The sequence below is a fragment of the Phasianus colchicus genome, chromosome 6 (genome assembly GCF_987193195.1).
Source record: "Phasianus colchicus chromosome 6, bPhaCol1.hap1.1, whole genome shotgun sequence".
In the NCBI taxonomy this organism is placed as follows: domain Eukaryota; kingdom Metazoa; phylum Chordata; class Aves; order Galliformes; family Phasianidae; genus Phasianus; species Phasianus colchicus.
Genome location: NC_143441.1, coordinates 22,190,763 through 22,217,536, shown reverse-complemented (window position 1 = coordinate 22,217,536; position 26,774 = coordinate 22,190,763). Strand labels below are relative to the sequence as shown.

Sequence of the window (26,774 nt, the reverse complement as noted above, 5' to 3'; positions counted from 1 at the left end):
TTGGATTTTTTTGTCTTTCTGTGACTTGTAACTAACTAAAAGATGCTACCCAGAGGCTGTGAAGAAAGGGCAAGCAGTGCTGTGGAATTCCCCTGCCCTCCTCCCAGATTGAATGGCTGTGCTTCTGTGCTAAGCTCTGGAACTCAGCTACAGGTTGGAGGGTGGGAAATGAATGGCATTTGAAACATTTGAAACTAATTTAAAGGGGGTGAAACAGGATGGAGATTCCCTCATGAAAGAAAGGGATTGATCACAGTTCAGAAACGTGACTTCTTGGCTTTTGAATGCACCCATTTCAGATCCTATGCAGAGCGCTACGGAACTTTTCAACCATCCTCTTCAACTATAAATGCCATTGCTAAAGCAGGGCTGCTTACTTTCTAATCACTACCCTATTAAGGGGGTCAGTCTCCTACGTTCACATTGTAATTCGCCAGCATACATAAAAGCTCAGGCAGCTGAAGCCTGCAGCCGGTGCAAGGCGAGCACTTGTTACTGGCAGCAAGGCTGACCTCACCTTCCCTTTCCTGATCTGATTCTGAAATGCAAAGGTGTGGGGTCTTCCCCCTTCTGTAGAAGGCAAGTGTATCAGGAAGCAACATGGGAGAGACGGCTGAGAGTGAAATGAAGCACCAACCTCTCCTGAAGGACCCCAGTGCCCTCTTACCACCTCTGTTTTCTAGGGAAGGCCCCATCTAACCTTGAAGGAGCACTTTCTGTACGAGGCCAGCCTGTCACAAGCAATCACTGCTTCAGCCAGGATGCACTGAGTAGAATCTGAATTCATTTGGATCAGTGCAGGCAGGGTCTCTGAAGACGCTCTCCTCATTTACCTTAGGGAAGGGCAGAACAAAAGTTAGATGGAAAGAGACTCATTGCTTCTGCTGCCTCTTTGGATTTAGGTATCCCCAGCTTGAGCTATTTTGAATGTTCATGTGCATCAAGATGCTGCTTTAAGGACAGAGAGCACATAACAGGGCAGACCCACGCCTGGTGGCTGCCATGCAAAATCAATGCCTCCTTTTTTATAACTAAGTCTCTATAGAATACCTGGGGGTCTTTTTCCCGTGAAAACAAATCCCCTCATTCATGTTCGATACAGCCCACCAACCTGAAAGCAGTTAAGTGCAGCACATACAAGGCTTACAACAAGAATAAAATCAGGATATGTGGACAGCAGCACTGCATGGATTCACACACATCTTCTTGCTGTGTGCACGATTTTCAAAGCCAAGAGAAGGACTGGAATCAGAAAAAAGATGAATGGAAAACACGCAAATTGATTTTTCAAATTATTCTACTGTTTTGACATACATGACATTAAATACAAAATTTTGATAAAATAGTTACAGAGGCAACTTGCCTACGAGTAGTTAGCAAAAGCAAACCTTCCCATGTACAGACACACAACTCACAAGCAGGGTAAGGTGCTCTCAGGACATTTCCATACACACCAGCAGCATTAGGCCAAAACCACCAGCTTCACTTTACACTCACGTTACAAACGAGACACTGAAATACCACCATCTCAGTGTGAGCACCTCTCCTTCCAGGTGCCCAGTTGTCACCTGTCAACCATCCCTCAGTGCTGGCTAAAAGCACTGAGAACCCACTTCATTAGAACAGCTTCCTGTATTTACAGTGATCTCTCCTGCACTTCCCATCTCCATGATTACAGAAAATTATGATCAAAAAAAGGCAGAACAGTTCAAAGCACAAAGTGCTTTACATTAACCCTGCTGTTAGTGAAAGACACAAGCAAAACACTGAAAATGGGTAAAATGACTGCTTTGTGGAGCGCAGCAAGGACTTTGGTTTGCACATACTAGAAGGCATCACCATATCTCAAAGACAAAGTTCAAAATACAATCTAAGCAGCTGAAACTTGCTAAGCTTAGTAAAAACTTAATGGAAAAGAGAGGTAGAAATCCCTCAGGTGGTCTCAGTTTTGGAAAAAAAGAAAAAAAGAGTTCATTATTTCCTCCAGTGTGCAGCTCACATCCATAAAGCCAAACTACACTTGATGAAGAAAAACCTAATGAAGTACCTTTCAGAGCTCTCCCCTTCATGTCCTCCAGAGTGAAGATATTCTGCACATCAGGTCTTAAGTGAGCAAAGCATGTAATTGCATTGCAGAATGCTAGATTTCCACAGCCTTTTTGCTTGCTTGCTTACAAAAAGCAGTTTGTACTTTGCAGTTTTCTCCCACGCATATTAATGCAAGCAATCAGGCTTCCACTGCTCTACAGTTCTGACAACTATCAGAATAGCTATGTTCAATTTCTCTTCCAGGCTTGTCTTATCTTCTTCCCCTGCATCCCTTATTTATGTATTTTCCATTGCAGACAAACCTTAGTGGAGCTGCAGAGCAGCAGTGTGCTCACTCCTTGCCTGTGCTGCCCTGTGCCACCTGGCTTCACTGGCCTGAGAACTCAACCCCAGGGCTCTCACGTGCTCACAAGCATCAATGCTACGCTGCATAGCTACACAAGGAAGAACAGGGTAGGGCAGTAAGTGCTCAAAAAAGCTCCTCTACAGTCCCACTCAAACTGTGAAGCCCGTACAGTGCAACATAAAGAACAAGAGGGAAGAATCTGGGTTCTCTCATTGTTACAGCTTTTACAGAAGACTCTGTCCTTTCCAAATTAATGTTCGTTGAAGCAAAAAGCCTTTGCACGACATCAAATACTCCTCTGTCAGTGAGAGTTGCCACCAAAGGACTGCTCAGTGCCAAGGTGCCATCAGCTGAAGCGATGTAAGGCTGTATTTATGAGAGAGAGAAAAAGACAGAAACAAAGACATTAAAAAGGCCTTTCAAGCAGTGCTGTTCGGTGTTGCACAGCTTAGTTCTTTCTTACAAAGCCACTGGAGAGCTTACAAGGCAGTGTAAAAAGGAAAGATTCCCTGTTCCATCAGCCTTGACAAAGTACAACGTACTCATCTCCAACCAAAGCTCACCTCCCACAGCCATGTTTCAAATAGTCCATTGATTTGTGATGGCCCCCACCCTGGTACCACCCACTCCCTGGGTCACCCTTGGGATGCTGGAGATACCAGCACCCCCAAGCCAAACCTGGGATTTACAGTACCAAGGCAACCCAAATGCTAACAGTTTAAGTGTCCTGATGCAGGCACCAAAACTTGAAGTTGTTTTAAGGGATTCCCAAATAACTCTCCAGATTCCAACCATAATGAAGTAGGTGACTCGCTACTGCCTAGACAGTTTTGACTTACTATGCAAAGAGCTGCTCCGCAGATTACATTTAACACTCTTACTCTGAAAAACTCCAGCATTCATCTCCCTACACATTTAAAGGGTTTTACTGTAATTTTTGTCACCAACCTTAAGAAATTCAGAGCAAATGTCAACCCTGTGCCCTCTTTAAATAGTTTTAATGAATGGCCTTTGAGATTTGGAACTTCAGAATCTGCCAAGGCCCAAGCAATGCTGGTATCAAAGTGAAGTTTCTGTTCCCCAGGGGCAGCTGATTATCATTAGTGAGATTTTTAAATGGGCTATGGAGGCTACTAGTAAATTAAAACTCAAGTTAAAATTATTATTTTTTTTTTTTTGCTCACAGTCACCAAAATGCAGAAATGCTTCAGAAGTGAGGTACCCATCTGCATTAAATTACCCACACTATTTGCCACTGTCAGGCTCTGACCCTGTCTAAGCAATGCTTCAAGCTGAAATTCACACTAGAGCCTGACATCTGCTTTCTTGGGTGGGAACACAGTGAGCCAGGGAATGCAGCCATTACTGCTGCTGGTGCCCACACGCTACACGGGCACGCTTTGATTACTCACCAAGCAACACAATGCCGGAACAACCTGTAGATCAGAGCAGGCACGCAGCAGGACAAGAGTGTAATCAGACAGCTCTGTGAAGGAGACATTAATAGGGAAAGATTGTTTCCAGTGAACAGGGTACAAGGCTGGCTGCTGGAACTATGCTACAGGGCTCTCCTGCTGAGCAGCAACAGCAGGCTGCATTTCTGAGGCTAACACGCAGGTACAGAGCCCTGGGAAACAGGAACAAAGAGATTCTACACCAAGGAGAGCTGTGACAAAGTGCTCTGCTGGACATAGGGAAGAGGCTGATCCTGACCTTTCCTGTTTGCTTCCTAGACTGTAGAATCAAGGGGGATGGCAGTGGATGCAAGCAAACCCTGCACTGCCTGTCCTTGCCCTTGACAGAAAGGTAGTGGTGGGAAAGATCTCTTTCCTGGCATTTTCTTCTCTCCAGGTATCTCCCCAGTGTTTCTGTGAGCCTGCAGGCAGGCGTACGATTTAGGCTCTGAATGAAACAAAAACTTCTGTTCTCAAAACCTGTTGTAGATGCTGACCTCAGCCAAAACACAATTTGAGAGGAATGATATAGCTTACTCTGCCCTGGGGAGATGGACTGAATGGTCCCTGCAGTGCCCTTCAACTTCGTAACTGAAATCCCTAAGAGAAGCAACAGGCATAGAACAGCTCTTGGCTCTTAATCCAGCTACAGTTATGCCTGGACACGAGCAGTAGATGTCATGTCCAAAGCCAGGTGATAATGCAGCGTGCTCAATTAGTTGCACTCTGATGTTAATAGCATCTGACAAGCATTACCATACCAGTGGCTGTTTTCTATCTCTTTTCCCTATCTACAAATTAGTTAAGCTTTCCTGTCTGTGTACCATTCATATATGGATGCAAACTGATAACTCTGCTGCACGGTGTCACATCTAGCAAATGCTGTGCTGTACCAATTCTAGCTCATATTGCACTGGATTCCTTTGTTAACCTTAATGTCAGGTAACCCCTTATGTTTGATAGAGAGGAGAAAAAGCCAGGAAAGAATTTATCTCGGATTCTGCAGGTGACCTGTAATTAACACTGTGGTGTCAAATAAATGCCATCCTCACCACCTAGTTGGCATTTAAGTTTAATCTCCTTTCTCAGTGGCTGCAGAATAACTCTAATTGCAGTGTCTCCATGTTAAATTCATTTTTGCTAAATATAGTTTGGCCCTCAACTGTTACAGAGAAGACAGCACCTCATTTGTAATTCTCAGGATTTGGGCAGGAAGAACTCTGGCACACAGCAAGAACAGAAATTAGCTTGTCAAATGGGAAATGCCCACATTCAGCAGAAACTAGAGTAGAGTAATCTTGAGGGAATGTGTATTTTACAAGCAAAATCTGCCAGAGATCAAGGGCTGAATTTAATTCACAGCTAGGAATGCCTGGCATCAAACAGATCCCAGAAAAAGGAACAGAACCAATTACATTTGCTAAGCTCACCAACTGCTCAAAAAGAGCCACTAACGTTTTACGCAGACAGACTTTCTAGAAGGGATGGAACAAAAAGGTTCTCTTCTTCAATCACAACATACCAGAGATAGCACTGATGAGGAGATGAACCGCTGAGAGCACTTCTTCATCTTGGAGCTGATAGTTCTGCAACAATAGCCCATCCTGTACACTGCACCCCACCAGCTGGAGGAAGTCAGCCAGGTCCTGCTGCAGCGCAGGTTTTAACTCCTTCAGGTCTGGCTTGTCTCCTGTGCAGAGAGCATCCAACTGGAAGCCAAAGAAAAAGCACAACTTCTTGAGGAGGCTCCAGGGAGACCTCATTGTGGCCTTCCAATATTTGAAAGGAGCATACAAACAGAAGGGAGAATGACTGTTTACAAGGGCAGACAGTGGTAGGACAAAGGGAAATGGTCTTAAACTAAGACAGAGGAGGTTTAGGTTTGATATCAGGAGGAAGTTTTTCCACACAGAGGGTGATGATGCATTGGAACAGGTTGCCCAAGGAGGCTGTGAATGGCCCATCCCCAGAGGCATGCAAGGCCAGGCTGGAGGTGGGCAGCCTGGTCTGGTGGTTGGCAATCCTGCACATAGCAGGGGGGTTGAAACTAGCATTGTGGTCCTTTTCAACCCAGGCCATTCTATGATTCTATGAAAAGAGAAAAGTCTGAGTACAAGATAACGCTTGCTCTGTTCTGAAATTACTTTTAGGAAGCAAAGAAAAGTTTCTTTATCTTACGACATCTTCCAGGGCAGTTAATGTTTCTTCATGCAGCAAGAGTTCACACAGACTTTTATATAAAGCTCTTTGCTTGTCTTCCGGCAGCTTCACAAAGGGTTGGAACTGAGCCTTCAGCTGTGACAGACCTTTCCCAAGAAAGCAGTAAAAAGTAAAACTAAGTACTGCTACACCAGTGCCAGTAAAAACAGTTAATGTTTTTGCTATGCATTTCATAAGCTAGTTTACCACCACATCTTGTCATCCTGATTTCATCAGTGCAAGTTATAATGAAAGGCTGGAACACATCTGAATATATTTCCCTAATTAGCCAACAGAATGGCCACGAAAATTCTGAGGAAAAAAATACTGCTGCTAAGGATTAACATTCCATACATTCTGTATTTTGGAAGTCAGTATTTTAATATTAACTGAATTAACCATATATTAAGTGTACAGCCTGGGTGTTCACCTCCAGACAATGTTCACTTTAAGGCAGAATGCAGTGCTAGGCTCATAACCTCACTTTTTGGACTATAGGTTAATGCCAATTACCAAGTCAATGCTGTGAGTCCAAACACAGAATTGGAGGTTTCTGTTGTGATGCTGAATTGTAAGCATCCTCCTACTTCAACAGAGGAATCCAAGCATTACACACCTTCAGTTCCCAGAATGACCTGTTATGCTTCATGACAAAAATATTTTCTTGATTGAAATACTGAATTCATTACAGTTCATAAAACAGAAACTCAAGAGAGTTCAGTACTTTTCTTTTTCCACCATTCAATTATGATTCTACAAGAAAATATCACATGATTGTATCAAAATTACCACTTAGGTAAAACAAATTTTCAAGTCAATAGTATCAACTGGAAGGCTGGAATGTGCTCTTTCGCATTCCAAAAAATACGGGCATGAAAGCATTCTTAACCTTGTTTAAAAGACACAAAGAGACTTTGCTTGATGTCACTCCAGTAAAATGTCTTTTGTATCTGAAAATTATTTTATTAAAAAAAAACAAACAACAAAACTACCCTTTCGAAGAGTTGGCTCCTCTCCTGTTTGTAGGGTGCCTTTATGTCCTGGAAGGAGCATAACTAAAGGAGGAGTGTATGACTCGGCAACTTTTGAGACTTTAATTGAGGAATATTCAGAGAGTATTTTCCAGATCACTAACAAATATTTTCAGTGAACTTTTCTGTTCACTAAGCACAAATTATCACTGATTTCATAGAGGTTATGCACAATATAACAGAACTGACATAAATACAATCTTAAAATATTAGGATTTTATGGCAAAGGGATTCAGTTTGTTGCCAGGGAGCAGTTCCCTGCATGTCCCCATTACAGAAGTAAATCTTTTTGTTCTTTCAGTGCATTCTCCCAGGACTTCCTGATAAGGGCTACAAAAATCAATTAACATCATTTCTTATGTACTATCCTACTAGATTATTTCCTTCTACCACGTTGCTTAACTCCCTGTAATGTAATCATGTAAAACATTTCTGGCAATACCTTCTTTCAACACACTTAAAGAAGCGTGGCTGGGAATGGGATTTTCAGCCCCAGAGTACATCCCATTATCAACAGCATCTGGGTGATACAGGAACGAAGTATCTCTGAACAGCACTGAGTGGGGTGACGTTGAACCTTCTGAGCTTTCTCTTTCAAAACCTCCTTGCTGTTCATCTAGCAGACAGAATTCTGAAATCAGAAATACAATTTTAAAAAATGCCACAAAACACACGAGCAATAACTGAATGAGATGCTAGCTTGCATCATCAAGTGTTCTCACACAATTTCTCCACACATCATCTCTTCTAAATGGAAATAATGCCAATAGTTGCTTGCTGCACGCTATTACTGCAGCCCTAATGCACCAGCAAAGGCCCTGTGCTGAAGCTGTCAGCCACAAAATGCAATGTCAGTTTCCATGAATTAAAGTACTGGAGCCAGCAAGTAACATGAAAACTTCTCATAGACACTGTGAACCCAAATGCTGCATGCAAGAGATGCAGATAGGAATTTTTTGTGACTTCTATCAATAAGAGATGTGCTGGAATACTGTCTGCAGAATCCACTCACAATGGAGGCACATGAAAGCACTTTCTGGGATTTATAAAAAGCTCTCAGAGCATCCCTTGCAGAACTTCTTCTGGTCTGGCATTGACAGACACCTCCTTCTGAGTCAAGACACAGATCTACAGTCAAGATCTCCAGACAGGTGAAAATTCATGGGCTCTAAAGGACTTCTAGCCACACTCACTAACCCTTCAATACACTGTCTCCTTTGCAAGAAGATGGAGAAAATAACATACTCTTCCTCTATTCCCCTTTCTGATGCATCTTTATAACATTCTCTTGAAATTCCAAGCACTGCTCTACCTCACCCAAGCAGGACTGCCTATGTTGTACTACTGGACTGCTCCCCACTGCCCCAGCTTTGTGAAGCTGTGGGATCCTGAAAGGAAGGAGCCTTTGTAAAAGTTTTGCTGAGAAATTTACAACATCATATAAATTCTGCACTCATGTGTCAGACTCTCTGAGTCTTTGGGGCATGCCATAATCAAATCTCTATGCATTATTTTATAATTTTTTTAGCAGCTTAAATGTAAGATTTTATACCATAGCCCTGGCACTCCAAAGCAGGTCTAAGGAGAACACAGGCAGGTTAGCAAGAGAAAGTCAATTTTGAAGTAGTACCTGACAGCAAATGGAAAAATGTAACTAATCAAGCACAGTGCTCACATGTACCAGGCACAGAACCTAAATATAACCTTCCCACAGTTGTAACAGTCTGTCTCACCAAATTAAGGACATTCAAAGCAGATGAGAAAGCATGGAGAGCACTCCATCAGCAAAAAGCTTTTTCAAAGGGAGAGCAGACAAAGAAATCTCTGCTGCGGAAAATGAAAGAGACCTTTATGCCTGCATAACCCTTCACAGAGAAGAGCAAGTTACAGAGGAGCAGAAAGTGATTAACCCAAATTAAAGAACTTCCCAAAGCAACAAGACTCAGGACAGTAGCAACGGCATCACAAGGCCAACATGCTCATGTAACTTTCATTGATAATGATAAGGCTTTCACATGAACCCTGAAGGAGGAAGATAGGGCTAATAAACTACCTACACTGAAAAGAGAGGAAGATAGTAAGGGAAATCAACACACAGTACCATGCAAAGTGCATATCTGCTGTTAAATCTTGTAACAGGAATGTTTTGCTTTGTATTAACAAGACCATTAATTCATTTTATAACCCATAAATTTTATCAGAGAAGGAAAAAGACATGAATGAAAGTATACATCTAATAATGTTATATTTTTTCTGTTAGATGCTATTGCAGACCTCACTGACATATCTCCACTGGCAGTTAGATCTTGGCAGAAACATCAGCAAAAAATGAAAGAAATACAAAGATGACCAATAAAAACGATGCACTGATGATGCACTGAGATGCTGTAAAGATTAGGACAGTTTAATTCCCAGGCATGTCATAAGAACATCACATACATGCAGCAATGAAGAGAACAACGGTGGCCAGCCAGGTGTCACATCCTGTTTTGAGAAGGGAGAACAAGAGGGCTTGTGATAAAACAAAGAGAGAGAGAACTGAGCAGCCTTTAATGGGAACAGCTCTTAGCTCAAGGAGAAAATTAGCCTGCAGAAATCAAATGCACAGAATGAGTGCAGGAAAACATTGTGGTACAGAAATTGGAAAGGGATCAGACTTTTTTTTTTCCCCTCTTTCTTTTTATGCTCAAAAATGTCATGTTAGCCAAGGCATTTTTAAGAAAGTTTACACACCACTCTTCCATACCAAATAACTCCAACACTGCCTGTTAGTTGCAAAGAAAAAGGAACAAGGATAGGTGCACCTTATTCCACAATTAGCCGTGAAGAAAACCCCATTATGTTACACCTGCTGTTGGCCACTTTCAATCCCATGAGAAAAGACTACATCAATCCTAGCTTTAACTTCAAAGACAATTGTTACTTCCATAAACAGACACTGACCACTGCTCAGACATTATGAAGTTGAAGGCTGAGCTCCACCATACTTATTCTTGCTAGAAATCCCCACTTTTGATGTCAGTCCCTTCACTTAACCTTTTCAGTGATTGAGGCAAGGGAAGACAGTACTAATTGAAAAAAGTAAGATGGACATTGTTCGAGAGAAAACATGAAACAAGCTGTGATGTTTCTGAAGCTTGAGATATAATGCTAAATGTGAGACAAAATGGAAAAAAAAACAGAAGAAAGCAAGCAGAGAATTACAGATCATTAACAACACCCACATATTAATTATCAGCTAGAAAGACATAGGATTTTCCATTTTGAAATCATGTAAGTAGGCTATCAGCTATAACTTCATGGTTGTATATCAGCTATCAGCTACACAACCATGCTATCTCACCATTGCTTTAATTGCACCTGATTTCTGTGAATTAGAATTCTGTTATGACCATGAAGTCAATGCCCTCTAGTGTATCTCTGTGTTCACTGTATGGCAGAGCAATTCCACATACATATTTTTTTTAGAGGTTATGCGGTATTTACACGTATTTCTGAACCTACTTGCTTCCTTAATATCAGAATACACCTGAAGGAGAATGATGGAGACTATTATGTGCATTTCTTATCCAAATAAAGTGCACCCTAGATTTAAATCTCTCAACTATATCTCATGCTTCTTTCTACCCCACTCCTAACTTCCAGCCCTACTCAGCCCACCTGACTCCTCTCCTTTTTGCATAATATCCCCTGAAACCTCCTTTAAGTCAGGGAGTTTAACTGAGGACAGGCAAGAAAGAAAAATCCAGCTTATACCTCAGAGCAGAGTTACCAACTCATCTACTCACCAAACCAATTTAAAAATACATTTAAAATAAGCAATGTACAAGCAAAAGACATGGCAAGGAAATTTCTGCAACCATTCAGTGAACAATCTAGATAGAAAAGTATAAACTAGACAAAAAAAGTCTGAGTTCTAGTACTAGATTTTATGAGTAATTCTTCTGTTAGTATGACTGCTGTCTAAACATTCCTGGTTCACTCCACATTTAGATCAAACCTGAAAGGATTTCTAGGTGTCCTTGCAGCTCCTGAGGTTCCTTGCTAGTGGGCTGCACTAGCAACAGCTAGGGGACTGATCAAAATGACTCTTCATTTGGCATTTGAGCAACTTCATTTAGAGTGCTGTATCCAGTACAAGAAAGACATTTGTATGTATACAGAAGCAAGTATATTAGGCTGTGGATGCCCCATCCCTGGAGGCATTCAAGGCCAGGCTGGATGTGGCTCTGGGCAGCCTGGTCTGGTGGTTGGCAGCCCTGCACACAGCAGGGGGGTTGAAAACAGATGATCATTGTGGTCCTTTTCAACCCAGGCCATTCTATGATTCTATGATTGAGTGTAACAATGCCACCAAGACTGCTGGGAGCTGGAGAATATCATGGATAAGAGGCTGAGAGACTGGGTTTGTTCAGCCTTGAGAAAATACAGATAAGGCACGACCTTTCTGCTACCTACAGCAGACAGAAACAGACTATTCCACATGATGACAGGACAAACATGCAAGAGAGAGAAATTCAAGAAATTCTTGTTAGATATTAAGGAGAAAAAGAAAGTTCATCCTGATGGTGGTCAGATACGAGAAGAGGCCACCCAGAGGGGCTATGCAATCTCTCTCTGGAGATATTCCAAACTCAAATAGACAAGGACACAAACAATTTGATCTAACGCTGAACTTGGATCAAACCTTAAAAGTTGGCTCTACATTGGGGTTGCACTGCCTGTGGTTCCCTGAAACCTAAATTACTTAATGAGCCTGAAACTTAAGTAAACAAACAGAAAAGCATTAGCAGAAGTGCTGCATTTCAAAATGGAAGTAACCGCCAGGGCAGTGGAAACTATACAACATCTTCACCTTTGATTACAGGGGAATGCAAAAACCACTGCCCAACAGTTTTTTTTCCCCACAACTCAATGGTGCGTCACAGAAGACAAGCTTTTACTTACCAAACTGCCCATCACACTTTATAAACAGTTCAATTACACCATAGGCAATAGTGGTTGCAGGAGGAATCTCGAGAATCACGCTGGAATCCTTCATCATACTTCCACTGTCACTCACTGAAACCTAAAAAACATTAACTGATTATTTCATTCAGCTGTTGTGCAGCTTAAACACAAAAATGAGTAAGGAAAAAAAAATGGAGAAAGGACATGCTTCATGATGTCTAACCCACAGTACACATCTGACATCTGAAAAAAGAACAAAATGAGCAGCAAGGTAGGAGCACCAAAGTGGCACATGCAGGCCTCAAACTTAGCCATTCTGTTCAAAGTTGAGTCCTGGGTGCAGCTTTTGCCATATGAAGCTCTGTCACCAAAACTGGCATGCTCTTTGGTATCATGCCCTACCCTCTCCTATCCTGATATCCCTTTGCCCAACTGGTAACTGGTGCCAGGAAGATGGCACTTGTACAGTGTTGCTGAAATGCATTTCCCAGGTGTCTGCCACTCAAGACTTCTGTACACAGAAGTGATTTGTCATATCTTATGACTTTGTGAATTGAGAAGAAATTGCCAATGTCCTCACTATGCAGTTAACCTCTACTCCCACGATCAAAAATACAGTAGTTTCCCAAGAAATATTATTAAACTTGCTAACACTGCAAACATTTCTGATAAATCATTTCTTTGCTGTTCAAATGAATTTGCTTCAGTAATGCTTTCTGCTCTTCAACTTTCACTGAACTGTTGGTTTATGTTTGCTGTAGAAAGGATTCTACACAGAAACTGAATCATAAGGTTGTAACACTGATGGAAATGCCACTTCCACACTAAGAGATGACATCTTTTGCCTGTGAGGAATACATTTTACATTTGTAAAGTTTCTCAACTAAGTAATGTAGTGAGTTCTTGCAATTGACAGAGTTCAAAACGTTGAAGAAAAATACTCTGAAATCTACTTGGCATAGAGAAACTAACTGCTACGCAGATAATCTGCAGATTTAACGAGACAAATGTTCTATTCCTTACAGATTTAATACATTTTACCTGTATTATCTTCATACTGCAACCCAGCAGACCGCTGACTTTTTCTTCTGTCTGGATATGTTCAGAGATGGTACACCTTTGTGTTGTTATTATCTTTTCCCTCAAGATGCACAGTACTTCACGTTTTCGTTCTATTACTTGTTGCAGTAAACTACTATTTAAATTTATCATTCTGAAACAAAAAAAGACACCATTAACAACAAATACCAGAATGGAAAAAACACACGTTCTTTTGTTTCAAGAAGCTTTTATGAAAAAATAACAATGGTTTCTGTTTGAGCAATCTGCACAAAATAATTATGTCCTCTTTCATTATTTGTAGCAGCAAGACTGTAAATGTCAGTACTATGCAGCAAGCCCTAATATACATATTGAATTCCTGACTTCCTCCTCCAAGGAAAAATGTCATCTGGCTACCTTCTAAGCAATAATTTGATTAAAATATCTCCATTATGTTATACTTCTGCAAAATACCCACCAGAAAGGTCCTCACATGAGATGAAGTATTTTCTATGAGCAGAGAACTCCAGCAAGACATCTGGAAGGTCAGAAGATTGCCATCCCTGGCTGAAGTCTTTTTTTTTCCTCTATTTTACTGAAGTGGCTATTCATGAGGCTACATGGCAATTCTCCAAAAATATGACAGAAAGACTCCACTTTATTTAAATCAAGATATCTCCACTTTTAATTAAAAAGTTTTAGATTTATTACACTCTGGAGTTTACGTGTCCATAAAAGCCTCAAGTCAGCTTGGCTCTTTATTAAATTAAAAATATCCTGAGGCAATTTTTGATCTTTGGAGAGTTACACGCTTATATGAAAGTTCAATCAGTTGGAATGAACTGTCTGGAAACCTTAAAGTTGATTGTTTAAACACAGGAAAGAAAATACCTCTGAAGCAATGCAGCAGCCACTAGAAAAGTACCCCCAAACATTCCTCAGATTATTAACAGAACTTCCTTTCTTTTGGTGAAAAGCCATGCTTTATGCTTGGAATGCAATGAATCTTTGGATTAAGAGAAATTGAAGAAATGTCACGCAATCACAAACACTGCCATTCTTAGAAGCATCTGCCAAACTGCAGCTATTAATTACACTGTATCTTGCAGAACACCATCAAGCCTATCATATACTTCACAATAATTATTTATGACTCTGAAGAGGTGTGCTAGGCACACTGAAAACATAAATTAAGGCAGAGAGAGCTTGCAATTTTAATATACGACCTAAGAAGCCACAGGTGAAGAAATATAATGAAGAAACGAGTACAAAGGCAATCTGTCACTTGCTTTCTTATGATGTATTTTTTGCCTGCTTTAGAGCATGATAAGCCAAATACTGGAGCAAAAGACACAAAACATTCAAAGACAGAAAATAAAACAGAGGTTTGCTGTTTCTGAATGAGCATGAAAAAGCAGTGAGGCACTGGAATGGGCTGCCCATGAAAGCAGTGGAGTCACTGCCCTTAGAGGTGTGCAACAACAGTGAAGATGAGGCACTGAGGTACACAGTCAGTGGACATGGTGGGGATGGGTTGACAGTTGGATTAGATTATCTTGCAGGTCTTTTCCAACCTTAATGATTCTATGACCCCAGGAGGCATATCCAAGCCTGATTTAATCATATCCAAATGAATGACCAAAATAATTTGGACGCTTTTTCTTCCATTTATTTCCACAGTATTCTTTCTGAGATAAATCTGTCTCAGACCTCCTCACACTCCTGGCTCTGAAGTTCAGCTGAAGAACCAACAGCAGAGCAGTGACGCGAGTGCCTCAGAAGAGATGGCTGAACTCACAGTATGGGTCAGTGAAGAAGTTTCTGAGTGGCTGCTGGATGAGCCACAGCAACCACACTGGTCACAGGCCTGCTTCAGTCCCCAGGGTAGTAGGCCTCCAGGGACACTGCCTCAGAGGTGATTCCAGGTCACTCACATGCAGCTGCATTGCATGCCAGAAGCATGGCCACAATCTCAGGTCAAAGTGATGTCAGTGGGATGTGTTCAGCTGTAAAGTTGGCAGAAATGCCTCTTCCCATTGCATTTTGAGAATGTAGGATGGAGAGTTTTAAAACACATACCCTTACAAACAGTCAGACCTTTTCTTTCAAAACTTCTTCCATGACTTCCATGACCAAACTTTCTTCCCTAGATGCACTCAGGCCCCAGTGTTATATATGAGGGCACATCACAGGTATCACAGCATGGCCTGGGAAAGGCAGAACACTCTGTCCTCCTCACAGGAAGGCACAGGACAGTGACTCAAACAGGAGACACCATGAGATAAACAAGTAACTGGCTTATCTAAATTAGTATTGAAAATAGTCACTGAGGGCAAACTGTAACAAGGTTAAAGTTTGACCATAAAAGCAAGGCTGAAAGTATCACAGGGCAATGGCTGCTCTATCTGAATGTATTTTTGCAAGGGCTGAACTCATTTGCTAGCATAACACTGTGAATATCAAGAAGAGCTGGATGAGTGGGGTAAATCCCTGAGAACACGGCCACGCAGATGCATGGAAGTGATTGCTTTCTTTTATTTTGCACACCACATTTTGGAGCTCTTATTCCTGCCCTGCATCACTCTTCCCATCTCTTTGACCATCTATTGCATAGCAATCCTATGTGGGTTGTACTGAACTCATTCCTCACTTGAGAACCTAAGCTAAGGTACACAAAAGGAAACACTACGCAATAAAATTAATGCTGATTTCCTATTATCAACACACACAGTATAAGTAGGTATAAAAAGACCAATTCAAAAGATAAGGATTATGGGGTTTTTGTTTCATTATTTGTTTTTCTCAAATAACCTTCCTGAGGTCAATGATTTACTATCCCTGTCAAACAAGAGCAGAAAATTAAAGTTCTGGTCTCACTTCATATCTAATTGGATTTAACATTTTCACTAACCTATACTGCAAAGGCTTTTTTCACTTTTATTCAGTTTTTTTTTTTTTCCTTCTTGGATGAGGAGTGGAGAGAGAACTGTCACAAAGGCAATTTGCTGCAAGTGATAAACAGGAAAGGAGAACGGCAGAAAGCAACAGAAATAAGAGAAAGCAGACAACACCTAGCACCACAGCAGGCTCTCTCAGTTTGTCTCACACTTCTCAAACTCAGAGCTGAGACCTCCTTCTTCCCTCGGGGCATACATCTCAGATTGGACTAGGCACAAAGAATGTTTGCTAGAACCGTTTCTCCACCAAAACCTATTTAGTTTTCTCAGTAACCTATCCCACAAATCCCCCAAGTAAGGGGAATTGCCCAAACATCACTTCTTCCTTGACACCCACACCATGTGGATGTTTTCCCTTCAAAACATCTCTCAGCTGCTTTGCCAGAATTCCTCCGCTTGTTTGGTCTTCCTCACTTCTATCAGCAGTCTGACTTCTTCCATCCAACTGCTGTTTGTTGCAGTGTCAGCCCTTACTCTGCTTTGTTCCTTTTCAGGTAAAGACCTCTAGATCAGCGCCAGAGAGTAAAATCCACCAAAGCTTCACTCTGCACTTAACACCAAGCAGAGACAGGTATTTCTTTTGTTAATCTGTTTCAGACATCACCTCTCTGACCAACTTCTGCTCCTACCAGAACCCAGTATTTGCTGTAGTCAGCTTATTGATGGCATTTCACAATTTTTCCTACAGAATAACCTGACAATTACTTTACAGAACAAGTTGCTCAAGAATACCAAATACTCTTGAGTACTACTGACAGACAGTTCCTGTGATCTTATTCAGCATCTTCCTTATGTTTTAAATAACAGACACACAACTGATTTTATTCAGCACTGTCTCATAACCGTGACTTCGTACAACTGATGTAGCACATTAAAGAAAACTGATGCATGGCTCTCTCATCATACTCATAAATTCTTGAGGAGTTGTTATGAATAAGTAACAAAAGGTGTGCATCAGAATGAGACTGCAAGAATGCCTGGACAGGCCAAGCCAGTGAAAACTGGGTGAGAGCATGACTAGTTAGTGGGCTGAATTTTTATCATAGTCACATCAGGAACAGGCATCTATTTCTGTCTCACTGTGAACAACACTAATTGAATCAACGAAAGTACAAAATAAAAGGCAATCTGTAATAGTACAAAAATATTTATTTTCAACTGTGCCATATTTTATTACTATTTATCCTGTTTTTCTAATATGCTAATGAGTGTTAGGAATCATTCACTGGAGATGACAGAAGTGTGAACGGCAAAAAAAGCCTTCTGCATCTGATGTGCACCAAATGCCTGCCATTTGCTGCCACTTCATCCTATTTCTTTCTCTTCTGTCACTGTCCTCGCAAAGCTTGTTTCCAACACCTAACACAACTTCATGAGATGGTAAAAGCAAATGAATGAATGGAATTCTCTGCTAGAGCAGACTGCCCACTGCTCTGTCATCCACACAGTTAAAGCCTGTGCCTGGCAGTCAAGCAGAGCCTCCTCTGTTTCAGTTTGTGCCCACTGTCTCTTGTCCTGTCACTGGGCACCACTGAAAGGAGCTTGGCTCCATCTTTACACTCTCCCTTCAAGTATTTGTTCACTTTCATGAGAATCCATCCTCAGCTGAGCCTTCTCTTCTCCAGGATGAACAGACCCAAGTCTCTTAGCCTTTTTTCAGCGGAGACACACTTCTGTCCCTTCAATATCTTTGTGGCCCTTTGTTGGACTCTTTCCAACAAATCCACATCTCTCCTTACTGGGCAGACAAGAACGAGGCACAATACTTCAGTCACAATAATGCAGTCCCCAAAACGTACTGGTGCATATGAGGTTACCCCTCCCCACGCACAGAACTTTGCACTTCTTGTTGAACTTCATGTGGCTTTCGTCAGCCCATTTCTGTATCTTGTCAAGGTCCTTCCAGATGGCATCACAACCCTCTGCTCTATCAGCCACTCCTAGCAACTGGGTGTTGTCAGCAAACTGTCTGACCTTGTAGCACTGATCACCCTCCACCAGGACCAACTGTTCAACCACCCTGCTCATCTATCCATTCTTCATCAGCCTCACTGTGAGGATCTTATGGAAGAAGGTACTGATAGTCTTAAAGAAGATAAAATATACTCTTAAATCCACAGCAATCTTACCAAGTTAAATGCATAAGACTGCCCTAAACTCAGTCTGTTTCAGTACTTTGAACTAGATACAACAAGGTAATACAAATGGAAAGAATAATGCACCACAAAATATATCACGATCATACTCCTAATAGAACCCTTTATTTCTGTACTGCATACTATGTTAATAGGTGCATTCTGCATTCAGAATGTCACTGCTGTTGCAAATCAGGTGGGATCTCATCCCACACCCTTCAGCTGTCAGCCCCGTTCTGAAAAGGAGAGCCAATGCAGCATCTGGAATCTAATTAAAGATCAGCAGGTTTCTCCTTTATAGGGCTCACCTGAGAAGCAATAGGAAACCAATTTGCTGCCATTCAGCACTTCAGTTTTCAGAATTTTGAAGGCTCCCATGACTTGGTAGAGAAGCTTTATCAGCATTAACGTTTTTTAACATGTCTTTTATGCTATTTATATGCAACCTTGACTTAAATAACCTAACAATTCCTACTGTATTTTAATTAGGTTATAGAAATAATAAGGAAAATAATAATTGCTCTAAAAAGCACAAGCAATATACATCATTAGATGAAATCAAGAACACTTAACTGATTCTCATCCCACAAGGACTGACTAGTAAACATAAGTACCATAATGCTTTGCATCCAAAATCACTTGCTTCCAAGCACCACCATTCCCAAATGCTGAATTCTGCAGCATGATCCACAGAGATGACAAACGCCAGAAGCCACGGACAGGATCTCCCATAAATCATAGAATATTAACAAATTAGTAACTAGACGTTTTTTGTAAGGAAATGATACAATTTCCAGTGGGAAATGTTATCCAGTAAGCCCAGCTTCTGCATATCAATCATACGGTTCGTATTGTAAATTTAAAATAAGCTGTGAGCATAGAACTCGCTGTGTGAACTAAGGATCTTGCTCCTTGTATAGAGGTGCACACACACTGAGCTGGATTGTTTCACTGCCACAGCCTCTAAGCACCCCAGTGGGATTGTGTACATGCCTACCTTCTTCATAAGAAGTCAGCATTTCAGTGTGTTTCCAACTCCAGCATACAAACAAACTGCAGATCTCTTCCAAGTCCTTACACAAACAAGTAACAAGATTCTAAGTCCTGGCTGATGGTATTTTTTTGATAGTGGATGAATACTACTTTTACAGGCCTGGTATACACACTTAGCCCAGATATTTTTTGCTTTTAATAAGGCATTTTGTACAAAGATAGCAAGGCACCTTTTTAAAACAAGTTGGGTGACTTGGGAATGCTTAAGGGAGAAATAATATCTGGCTCTCATTTCTGTGAGAACAGGAAATCAAATGTTTCTAGACCACCAGTGGTACTAAAGAAAATTACACTGCTTCCAATAACTTTTGCACTGACATCAAAAAGTTATCATCCATATCTTCAGAGAATCAAAGGCTATCAAGATGTGTTACACCACCTCCTACAGACAATGCTGTACAACACTGCCACAAATGAACCACCTTCAACTCCCCTAAGGCAGAACTCCACTACAGAGCAGACCTCTGGCTTCTCAGCTGCTTGCCAGGTAGGCTTCTGCTCATGACTTACTTCAAAGGCAATCAGATTTCAGAGGAGCACACAAGTGTTGCATATTTTCTACAATTAAAATTATCATTTGGAATATCTGTTCTTTTCCTCTGTTATTACAGTGTATAGCAGTGATCAATGGTTCTGTGAACTGTATTTTGTTCAACAATTAGAATGTACATTGATCACACCTACTCAACTTTTCCTCTTAATGTTTTCTACAAAAATATAGTAAAATTCTAAAGCTTCCATACAAGAATACTGGTAGTTCTGAATTCAGTTTCCACAGTATTTATCTCAGTAACATACTGGAGTTAAACCACTCCTTTCCTCGTTCAGTAGAGTCCCCCAAAGCAGGGGGGACTTGATCCTTGTTTCACCTGGCAATTTATGCCAACGTTCAAGGTGAAATTGCAGAGAGATGTTTATGAAATGAAAAGGAAACATCTGACCACCAAGATTTCAAAATCTGGAAACTTTCATTGGTGCGTTGCATTTTTCACCTACAAATGAGAGTTTACAATGAAAATAATTCTTGAAATATGCCAACGCTACAGAATGAGCTGTTCAGTGATCACAGCTGACACAAGTATTTTATCTAATCTTTTTCATCTCAGTCATCTTTCTTGGCCACTGCAATGCCCGCATTTAAAACCTACCTGTCCTTGACGTCCTTCATAAGCTGCTGCAAGTCAACCTCCTGTTTCCTCAGGTTCCCAAAAGAGGACTGGCTTTCCACACAGCCCTTTGCTCCAGCTCCCAGGCTGATCTTTCCAAATGAAGTTTCAACACTTCCTTGGACAACATCTTCAAATTTTCCCGTGTATTTTGCAAAGTCAGATTCCACAATTACTAGGAAAACAATAAAGGTAATTGCTTACCACTAAGACAAGTGCTAAAATAGTCCTGAAGTCATCAGATAAACAAAAAGTTAAGGGAAAACACAAAGACTTAATGTCAGTGAAGGCAAGAACAGCAATGAGCAAGTAAACAGATAAGTTTACAGCTCTGCAACTTCTGCTTCCTCTGTGTTTTCATCTTTGATTACCGTTTATGTTTTGCCATCTTAGGAAAACACCTGAGGAGTCAAATACTGAACTCAAACACTAAAAAGCACTAAAAAGACTTATAAAGCATGATAGAAATTTACTTCAGCTACAAGGAAAAACTGAAGTATACCTGCTTGTGCAACAGACGTAATATTCTGCCATTATCTCTACACATCTCATAACAAGCCTGTCCCAAAGCTCACTGAAAATCAATGGAAATTTTGAATTGGCTTAAATCAAAATCTGAGTCTCAAATGCCTAAAAATCAAAGGACAGTCTCAGAATCAGCTAATTTTCCATGTTAGTCACAATTAACATCTATGCTGAAAGACTTGTTGTTTGTCTACCTTCAGAATTATGACATGCCCAGAAATATGGGATTCCAGATCATTGCTCCTACTAGCTGGTGAGGTCTGGTGCAGCTGGATGGTGAAATAAGTACAAGGATCAAATATTTTTAACAGTCTCTGCAAGAAGAAAGGAAGCCATAATAAAACTTGTAATCATTCTCTGGGCTACTATCACCAGCCCTTGTCCTGTGCTTTTTCACCTGGAGCACAGTACAGTTTCATGCCATTATTATGTACCAGAAACTTCCCACAATAATCCAGGGGAGTTCCTGAGGCTGCAGAGAGCAGTGTTACAAATACCAACACTGTATGGCTTGACAACCTTCAGCACTCAATTGCAGTAGCCCATCTAGATTTTTTAAAATTAAATATTTAATAGTACTGTTATTAGCTAAACAAATAGCCGAGTGAGAAAAAAATCCACTCATCTCAGTTCTAAAGATGGAGAATAATTCAAAGCAAAGAAGCCCTCTAGTAACAGGACTGAGAATAACAATGAAAAAAGGTAGGCTTTGTATTCTTTTCATGTGCAGTAACAGTGCTGCCCGCCTTAACAGCTTTACCTGGTTTTATAGGTTTGTCTTCAGTAAGCACATCACTCAATGAGACTGCCAAGAAATGATACTTGGGCTTCTGCCAGCACCAGAATTTCTTCCTCTTTGTAACTAAGCTCAGAAGCTGCAGCTTGTCTGAGGCATTCAAGTGGGAGACAGGGATCAAGTCACCTCCACTGTCTGTTTCTCTCACAAAATTCCTTGTTGCTTTTGCAAACATCTTGGTGAATCATCTACAGCCTGAAAGAATAAATATGTTTTTCAAAACTACACTCAGAAGATACAAATATTTACATTTGCACTTTAAGGAGGTCTTCACAGTGCTGGTATTAATACAGGAATACTCTTTTCACTCCACCTTCTGCACTCTAAGCTGGGAATTGTGACAGTTACCACCATTTCCCCAAAAGGTTTTCACAGTAACCGATGATGGAATTTTGGATGAAAATTTAAATAAGCAACAGTGAATAAGTATACAACAGTGCACTGCAAGCATGATATAGAAGACTTAACCACTACAGTAATCCTGAACTTTGTGAGCACGCAAATAATGAAGAAATACATAAGAAAAGAAGCAACCCAATTTAAAACTGAAAAAATCCTTGAAAGAACATCCACAGGTAATTAATCTGTTAGGGAGGAAAAACTACACAACTTACCTGAAGTTCTAAGAAAAAGCATCTCCTGACGAGTACCCTGCAGAGACTCACTGGGCTCACAGGAACACAGGTGCAATGGCAGAGCACTCCTTCCTCCCCACAAGCTCCTTTTACGACCTGCCATAAAAATCACCTTACTCCATAGAAGATAACTGGGTATTATTCATACAGATTATCTTGTTTTAACAGTCTGCAAATACATACATGGATAATAGAAATTATTCCATAGAAAGCAACAAATATTTCTACTGGCAGCACTGTGACTAAGTTTTTTTTCTGAACTTCACCCACGGAAAATCCCAATTCATATTTTTTTCTTTTGAACTTTTTAAAATCTTCAGTGCTTTCCAATTTTCTATTTCCCATTAACAGAACTACAGCTAAACAGAACATATGTTGCTTGCAAATGTTACTTACATCTGCTGAACAGCTACTTACATTATCTTATTCTAGCTTTTAAATGGCAGTATTTTTAACTTTAAGATATTTTTTCTCGTGTAAGGTTTCCTTTATCCCACATGATGTACTGTGCTATTTACACAACAAGAAAGTTTTTCAATATGAGAAACTGGCTAAGTGCATGGGAGAACTGATAAAAATGACCACTCAGAAGTGCTAAACATTCAATTCTAAAAATCGACATTTTCAACCTTACAATAATTTTTCAGTTGTTTTATTTGATCTGGTGGCATTTCCACATTTTTTTTTTCAGTTGGCAGCATTCCTTTGTACCCTCCAGCTGATGGGCATAAGCTGCCCCAGGTGCCCATTTCTCTTCTTTGAAATAGGGCACACACACATTCTCCATTAATCACCTGTCCTGCTCAAACAGATGCTGGATTTGTCCATCACAAACACAGGCCAGAATAAGCTAAGGCAGGCTTCAAAGGAACGAACAGGAAAAGATATTGTAGTTGACACTTAAGACTGTGGGAAAATGGAAAAGTGAGTAAAGATATTAGTGGCTGGACTATAGGGTTTTACTATCAGCTGGGGGAAAGAAGAAAACTACTCTTTATAGATAGAAACTCAGCTTTCCATTAGCTTTTCCCAAATCCCATTTCAGATAATATTTCATGCAGTATTTACCAATTCACACTGAGATAGCTACCTTCCTATGAAATCTCCATGGCCTACTCTTAGTTCTCCCCATAAACAAGCAAAGGGCATTACTCAACAGCACCTGCAGGGAAAAGATTTGAAGAATGCCATTCTATGCTTCCAACACTTTGCTGAAGTCCTCTCATTGTAAACTGGGGCTGCAACAAACTTGGAGCTACACTGGGAGTATTTCCACTGACTTCCAGGTCATTAGCTGCTGTCATCCAGCATAACCTCCTTCAAACATTCCTGTGCTTTATGCGATTGCTCACTCATTCTGATCCCATTCCCACATAATGGACTCACATTCGTATTCTCTTAAGTGAAAAAGGCCCACCAATTTCTAAGGAGCTCACAAGAAGAGAAATTACAACAAAAAGTTCTTACGATTTTTCTTTCTGTTACACTCTCACTAAACTTCATGAGAAGAACCAGTGACACTATTCTATAAAACTTCATTCTGATTCATGGTGGTTTGACTTCGCTCCCAGCAATGAGGCTTCTGATGGGCAAAAAGAACATCTGGGAAAGATCACAGAGAGCTTATGAAAACTGCAGAGGCTCAGAGGGCAGGAGAGAGATTCAGCCTTCAGCCACAGGTGTTGATGACAACATTAACACCTTCTATCCTGGGAACATCTCTGCAAGGAGCTTACTTGCTGGTGCAGCAGTACCTGCAAAGTATTAATAGTCTATCCAAATTATCTCTTTGTGCATAGTTTCTCTAACATAAACTCTCAAATGCATTCCAGTATCTTGTTTCACTAGCTCACAAAAGGACAAAGAGACAGTGGTAATTCCCCATGGTCAACATCAGGGAGATAATACAGGACTGAGGGCATCCTGACCACATGGTCACAGATGTAGCACTAAGACAATTCTCCTTTTGGAATTCCTTGCTCTGAAGTTTTGTTGAACCAGGTTTGATTTGCCAGACCTAGAAGGAAAGGTATGAGAGCTGGTAGGAAAGGCCTGAATTCACTCCTGCAGATTGACAGCTAGGTGTGAAGGCGGGAAAGGAAGGAGTAGGCTCCTTGCCCACTGAGAAATTTAAAATTAGCCTGAACCTGAGCTACAGGCAGATTATTCAATGAAGAGGATGAGAACAAGCAAAGATATTTACAGCAACTCCATCACTTATTGCAGCCGTAAGGAAACGCGTTGGAAGGCTGACGCCTGCAGACAGCCACGCAGAGGACTTTGGCTGACCGTGTGCCACCCTTCACGTCCTCAAGAACGGCAAAATCGTGGAACTATGAGTTGAAGGGCCCTTTAAAGGCCATCTGGTCCAACTCCTCTGCAACTAGCACAAAGCCCCATCAGCTGGGACTCACACTGAAAGACGCCTAAAGTGAGCAAGCGATGACAAGCAGTACACGGATCATATCACAAAGCCTTATTTTCTTCTCCTTTCTAGATAATTCAAACAAAAAGCCATAAAATCCCAATGCTTTCCAATCCCTGACCGGGTGGTGCCAGCCCGGGCCTGACCCGAGACCGGGCGAGGCGCCGGCCAGGAGGAGCGGGCAGCCAAGCGCCAGGCTTCTCCCCAAACACCGCCCATGAACTGCGGCGATTCATCACCAGTTTTGTTTGAGGGTTTTGCTGGTTTTTCCTCCCCCCCCCAAAAGAAGCCGGAGAGCACACGAGCAAACAGAGACGGCCGCGGGCCCTCAGTCAGAGCGGGCTGAGCGCGCCCCGCCCTCCCGGCGGCGAGCAGGGCGCAGCGGGGCACCGCCCGCCTTACCGCCCCCCCGCGTCCGCACCCGTACTCACGGCCGCTCCGGCGAACCCCGAAGATGCGGTGCTCCGCGCCCCAAGGCGAAGCTCCGCCAGGAGCCCGGAGGAGCGCCGAGAGGAGGGGGCTTCGGGCCAGCGATGAGGCGCGGCGAGGCCGGGCGGCAGCGCGGGGGCGGGCGGGGGGAGCAAGGCCCCGCCCGGCGCGCGGAGGGGGCGCGGGGCCTCGCGGCGCCGCCATGTTGTCGCCCAGCACGTGGCTGTGGGATGCTGCCGTTGTCCAGAACAAAATGCCGTAGGGATTGCAGTAGCGCTCATCCAGGGAGACCTTTATGAGCCTATAAAATAACGTTCTTCAAGTTCTTGAACGTATCAAAGCATCAAAGAAGTATTTTTGAGTGAGCCGTGCCACGAGCTGGGTCCTTATGTTCCCGTTTATAGAGAGCATTTGGGCGAGCAGCCACAAGTGTTGAATCACCAGCTCTTAACGGAGTAAAGCCCGGCTGGTCTTTGGAAGGAGAGGAGTCTGAAAGGTGGATGTCTTGAAATGAGCACTCCTGGGTGAGAAGTACTGCTTAGTGTTCATAGCTGAAGTCATACCCATTTCTTCCACTGTGTTAACTACATACCTTATCCAAACCCTCCAATTAGCTTCAGTGGATTTTAACCTATAAACCCTTTCCGATTCCCATAAATGACATCCTACCCAAACTCTAACGCTTTATTTTCTCCAGGAAATATTCCTTTCTTCTCTTCCAAGGAAGGGCAGTGGAGCTGTGAAGGGTCTGGAGCACAAGTCTAATGGGGAGCAGCTGAGGGAACTGGGGTTGTTTAGTGTGTAGGGGTCAGCGTCTTCTGCCAGGTAACAGCAACAGGATGAGAGGTAATGGCATTAAGTTGTGCCAAGGGAGGTTCAGGTTGGATGTCAGGAAGAAAAGGGTATATTTCAAGACAAGAGTAGATGTCAAACTGAGTGACGTAGTCTGGAGTGCTCACAGGGATGGGCTGATGATTGCACTAGATGATCTTAGTGGATCTTTCCAGCCTTAACGATTCTGTGATCCTCAGTGAATCAATGATAAATAGATCTCTTAGGCTGTACCCACTTTCAGAACTTTTAACAAAAAACCTGAATGTAACTAAGTATCTGCATATGTGACAATTTACTTTTTATGAAAAGGAAAACTCTGCTTCTTGAGCCTCATACTGAGAAAAGCACCTCCAAGTCCTCAGGAGATCTCTTCTTAGGGTCAGTGCCGAGCTGCAGAATTACTAGCTCCAGGCATAATCTCCAATAGCCAGTAAAAACACGTTTCATTAACAGTCATGTGCTTTTCTAAGGAGTGGCAGTGTGTGATTCATTTCCAATGCAAGTGTCTGCTCAAGCAGATTTTGAGAAATCAGGCCAGGAAGTGACACTGAAGCACATTGCCATGGAAATGTTCGCTAGGGAGGGAGGAGGCAAAAACAGTGAAACTTGCCAGTCAGCTCAAGGAAGTTACTGATGGTTAAGTGTGCGCAAAGTAAGGGGTGTCTGCACCAAGGATATTTCCACGTTTTCAAGAGAAAACATCAAACAGACATCTTTTATCCACTTAAGAGACACAAGCCAGCATAAGA

General features: G+C 41.7%; 1 protein-coding gene across 6 annotated transcripts; it reads right to left on the bottom strand.

The window, feature by feature from the left end:
• Positions 1–25,346, bottom strand: GSDME (gasdermin E). 6 transcript variants are annotated; one of them, XM_090142665.1, is made up of 12 exons: positions 25,194–25,335; positions 23,428–24,354; positions 22,317–22,433; positions 21,667–21,897; positions 20,364–20,556; positions 13,071–13,242; positions 12,027–12,147; positions 7,522–7,710; positions 6,028–6,155; positions 5,372–5,558; positions 3,808–3,881; positions 1–2,761 (listed from the first exon to the last, which is right to left on the bottom strand). In XM_090142665.1, the coding sequence occupies exons 4-12, from the start codon at positions 21,875–21,877 to the stop codon at positions 2,519–2,521; spliced, it is 1,518 nt and encodes a 505-aa protein (XP_089998791.1). In that variant the 5' UTR covers positions 21,878–21,897; positions 22,317–22,433; positions 23,428–24,354; positions 25,194–25,335; the 3' UTR covers positions 1–2,518. The 6 variants fall into 6 exon arrangements, with proteins under 6 accessions (XP_089998791.1, XP_089998790.1, XP_031445980.2 ...); XM_090142664.1 differs by lacking the exon at positions 25,194–25,335 and adding an exon at positions 24,541–25,175 and having other exon boundaries at positions 23,428–23,499; XM_031590120.2 differs by lacking the exon at positions 23,428–24,354 and having other exon boundaries at positions 25,194–25,346.
• Between the last annotated feature and the right edge of the window lie 1,428 nt (positions 25,347–26,774).

What these genes read in the sequence shown, in the direction of transcription:
- GSDME (XM_031590120.2), bottom strand. Translation starts at nt 21,877, where the DNA reads ATGTTTGCAAAAGCAACAAGGAATTTTGTGAGAGAAACAGACAGTGGA. An exon ending in GCAGTATGAAGATAATACAG is followed by an intron (nt 12,148 to 13,070) that starts GTAAAATGTATT and finishes AATGTTTTTTAG; the next exon opens with GTTTCAGTGAGTGACAGTGG. An exon ending in TTTAAGTGTGTTGAAAGAAG is followed by an intron (nt 6,156 to 7,521) that starts GTATTGCCAGAA and finishes TTCTTGGGAAAG; the next exon opens with GTCTGTCACAGCTGAAGGCT.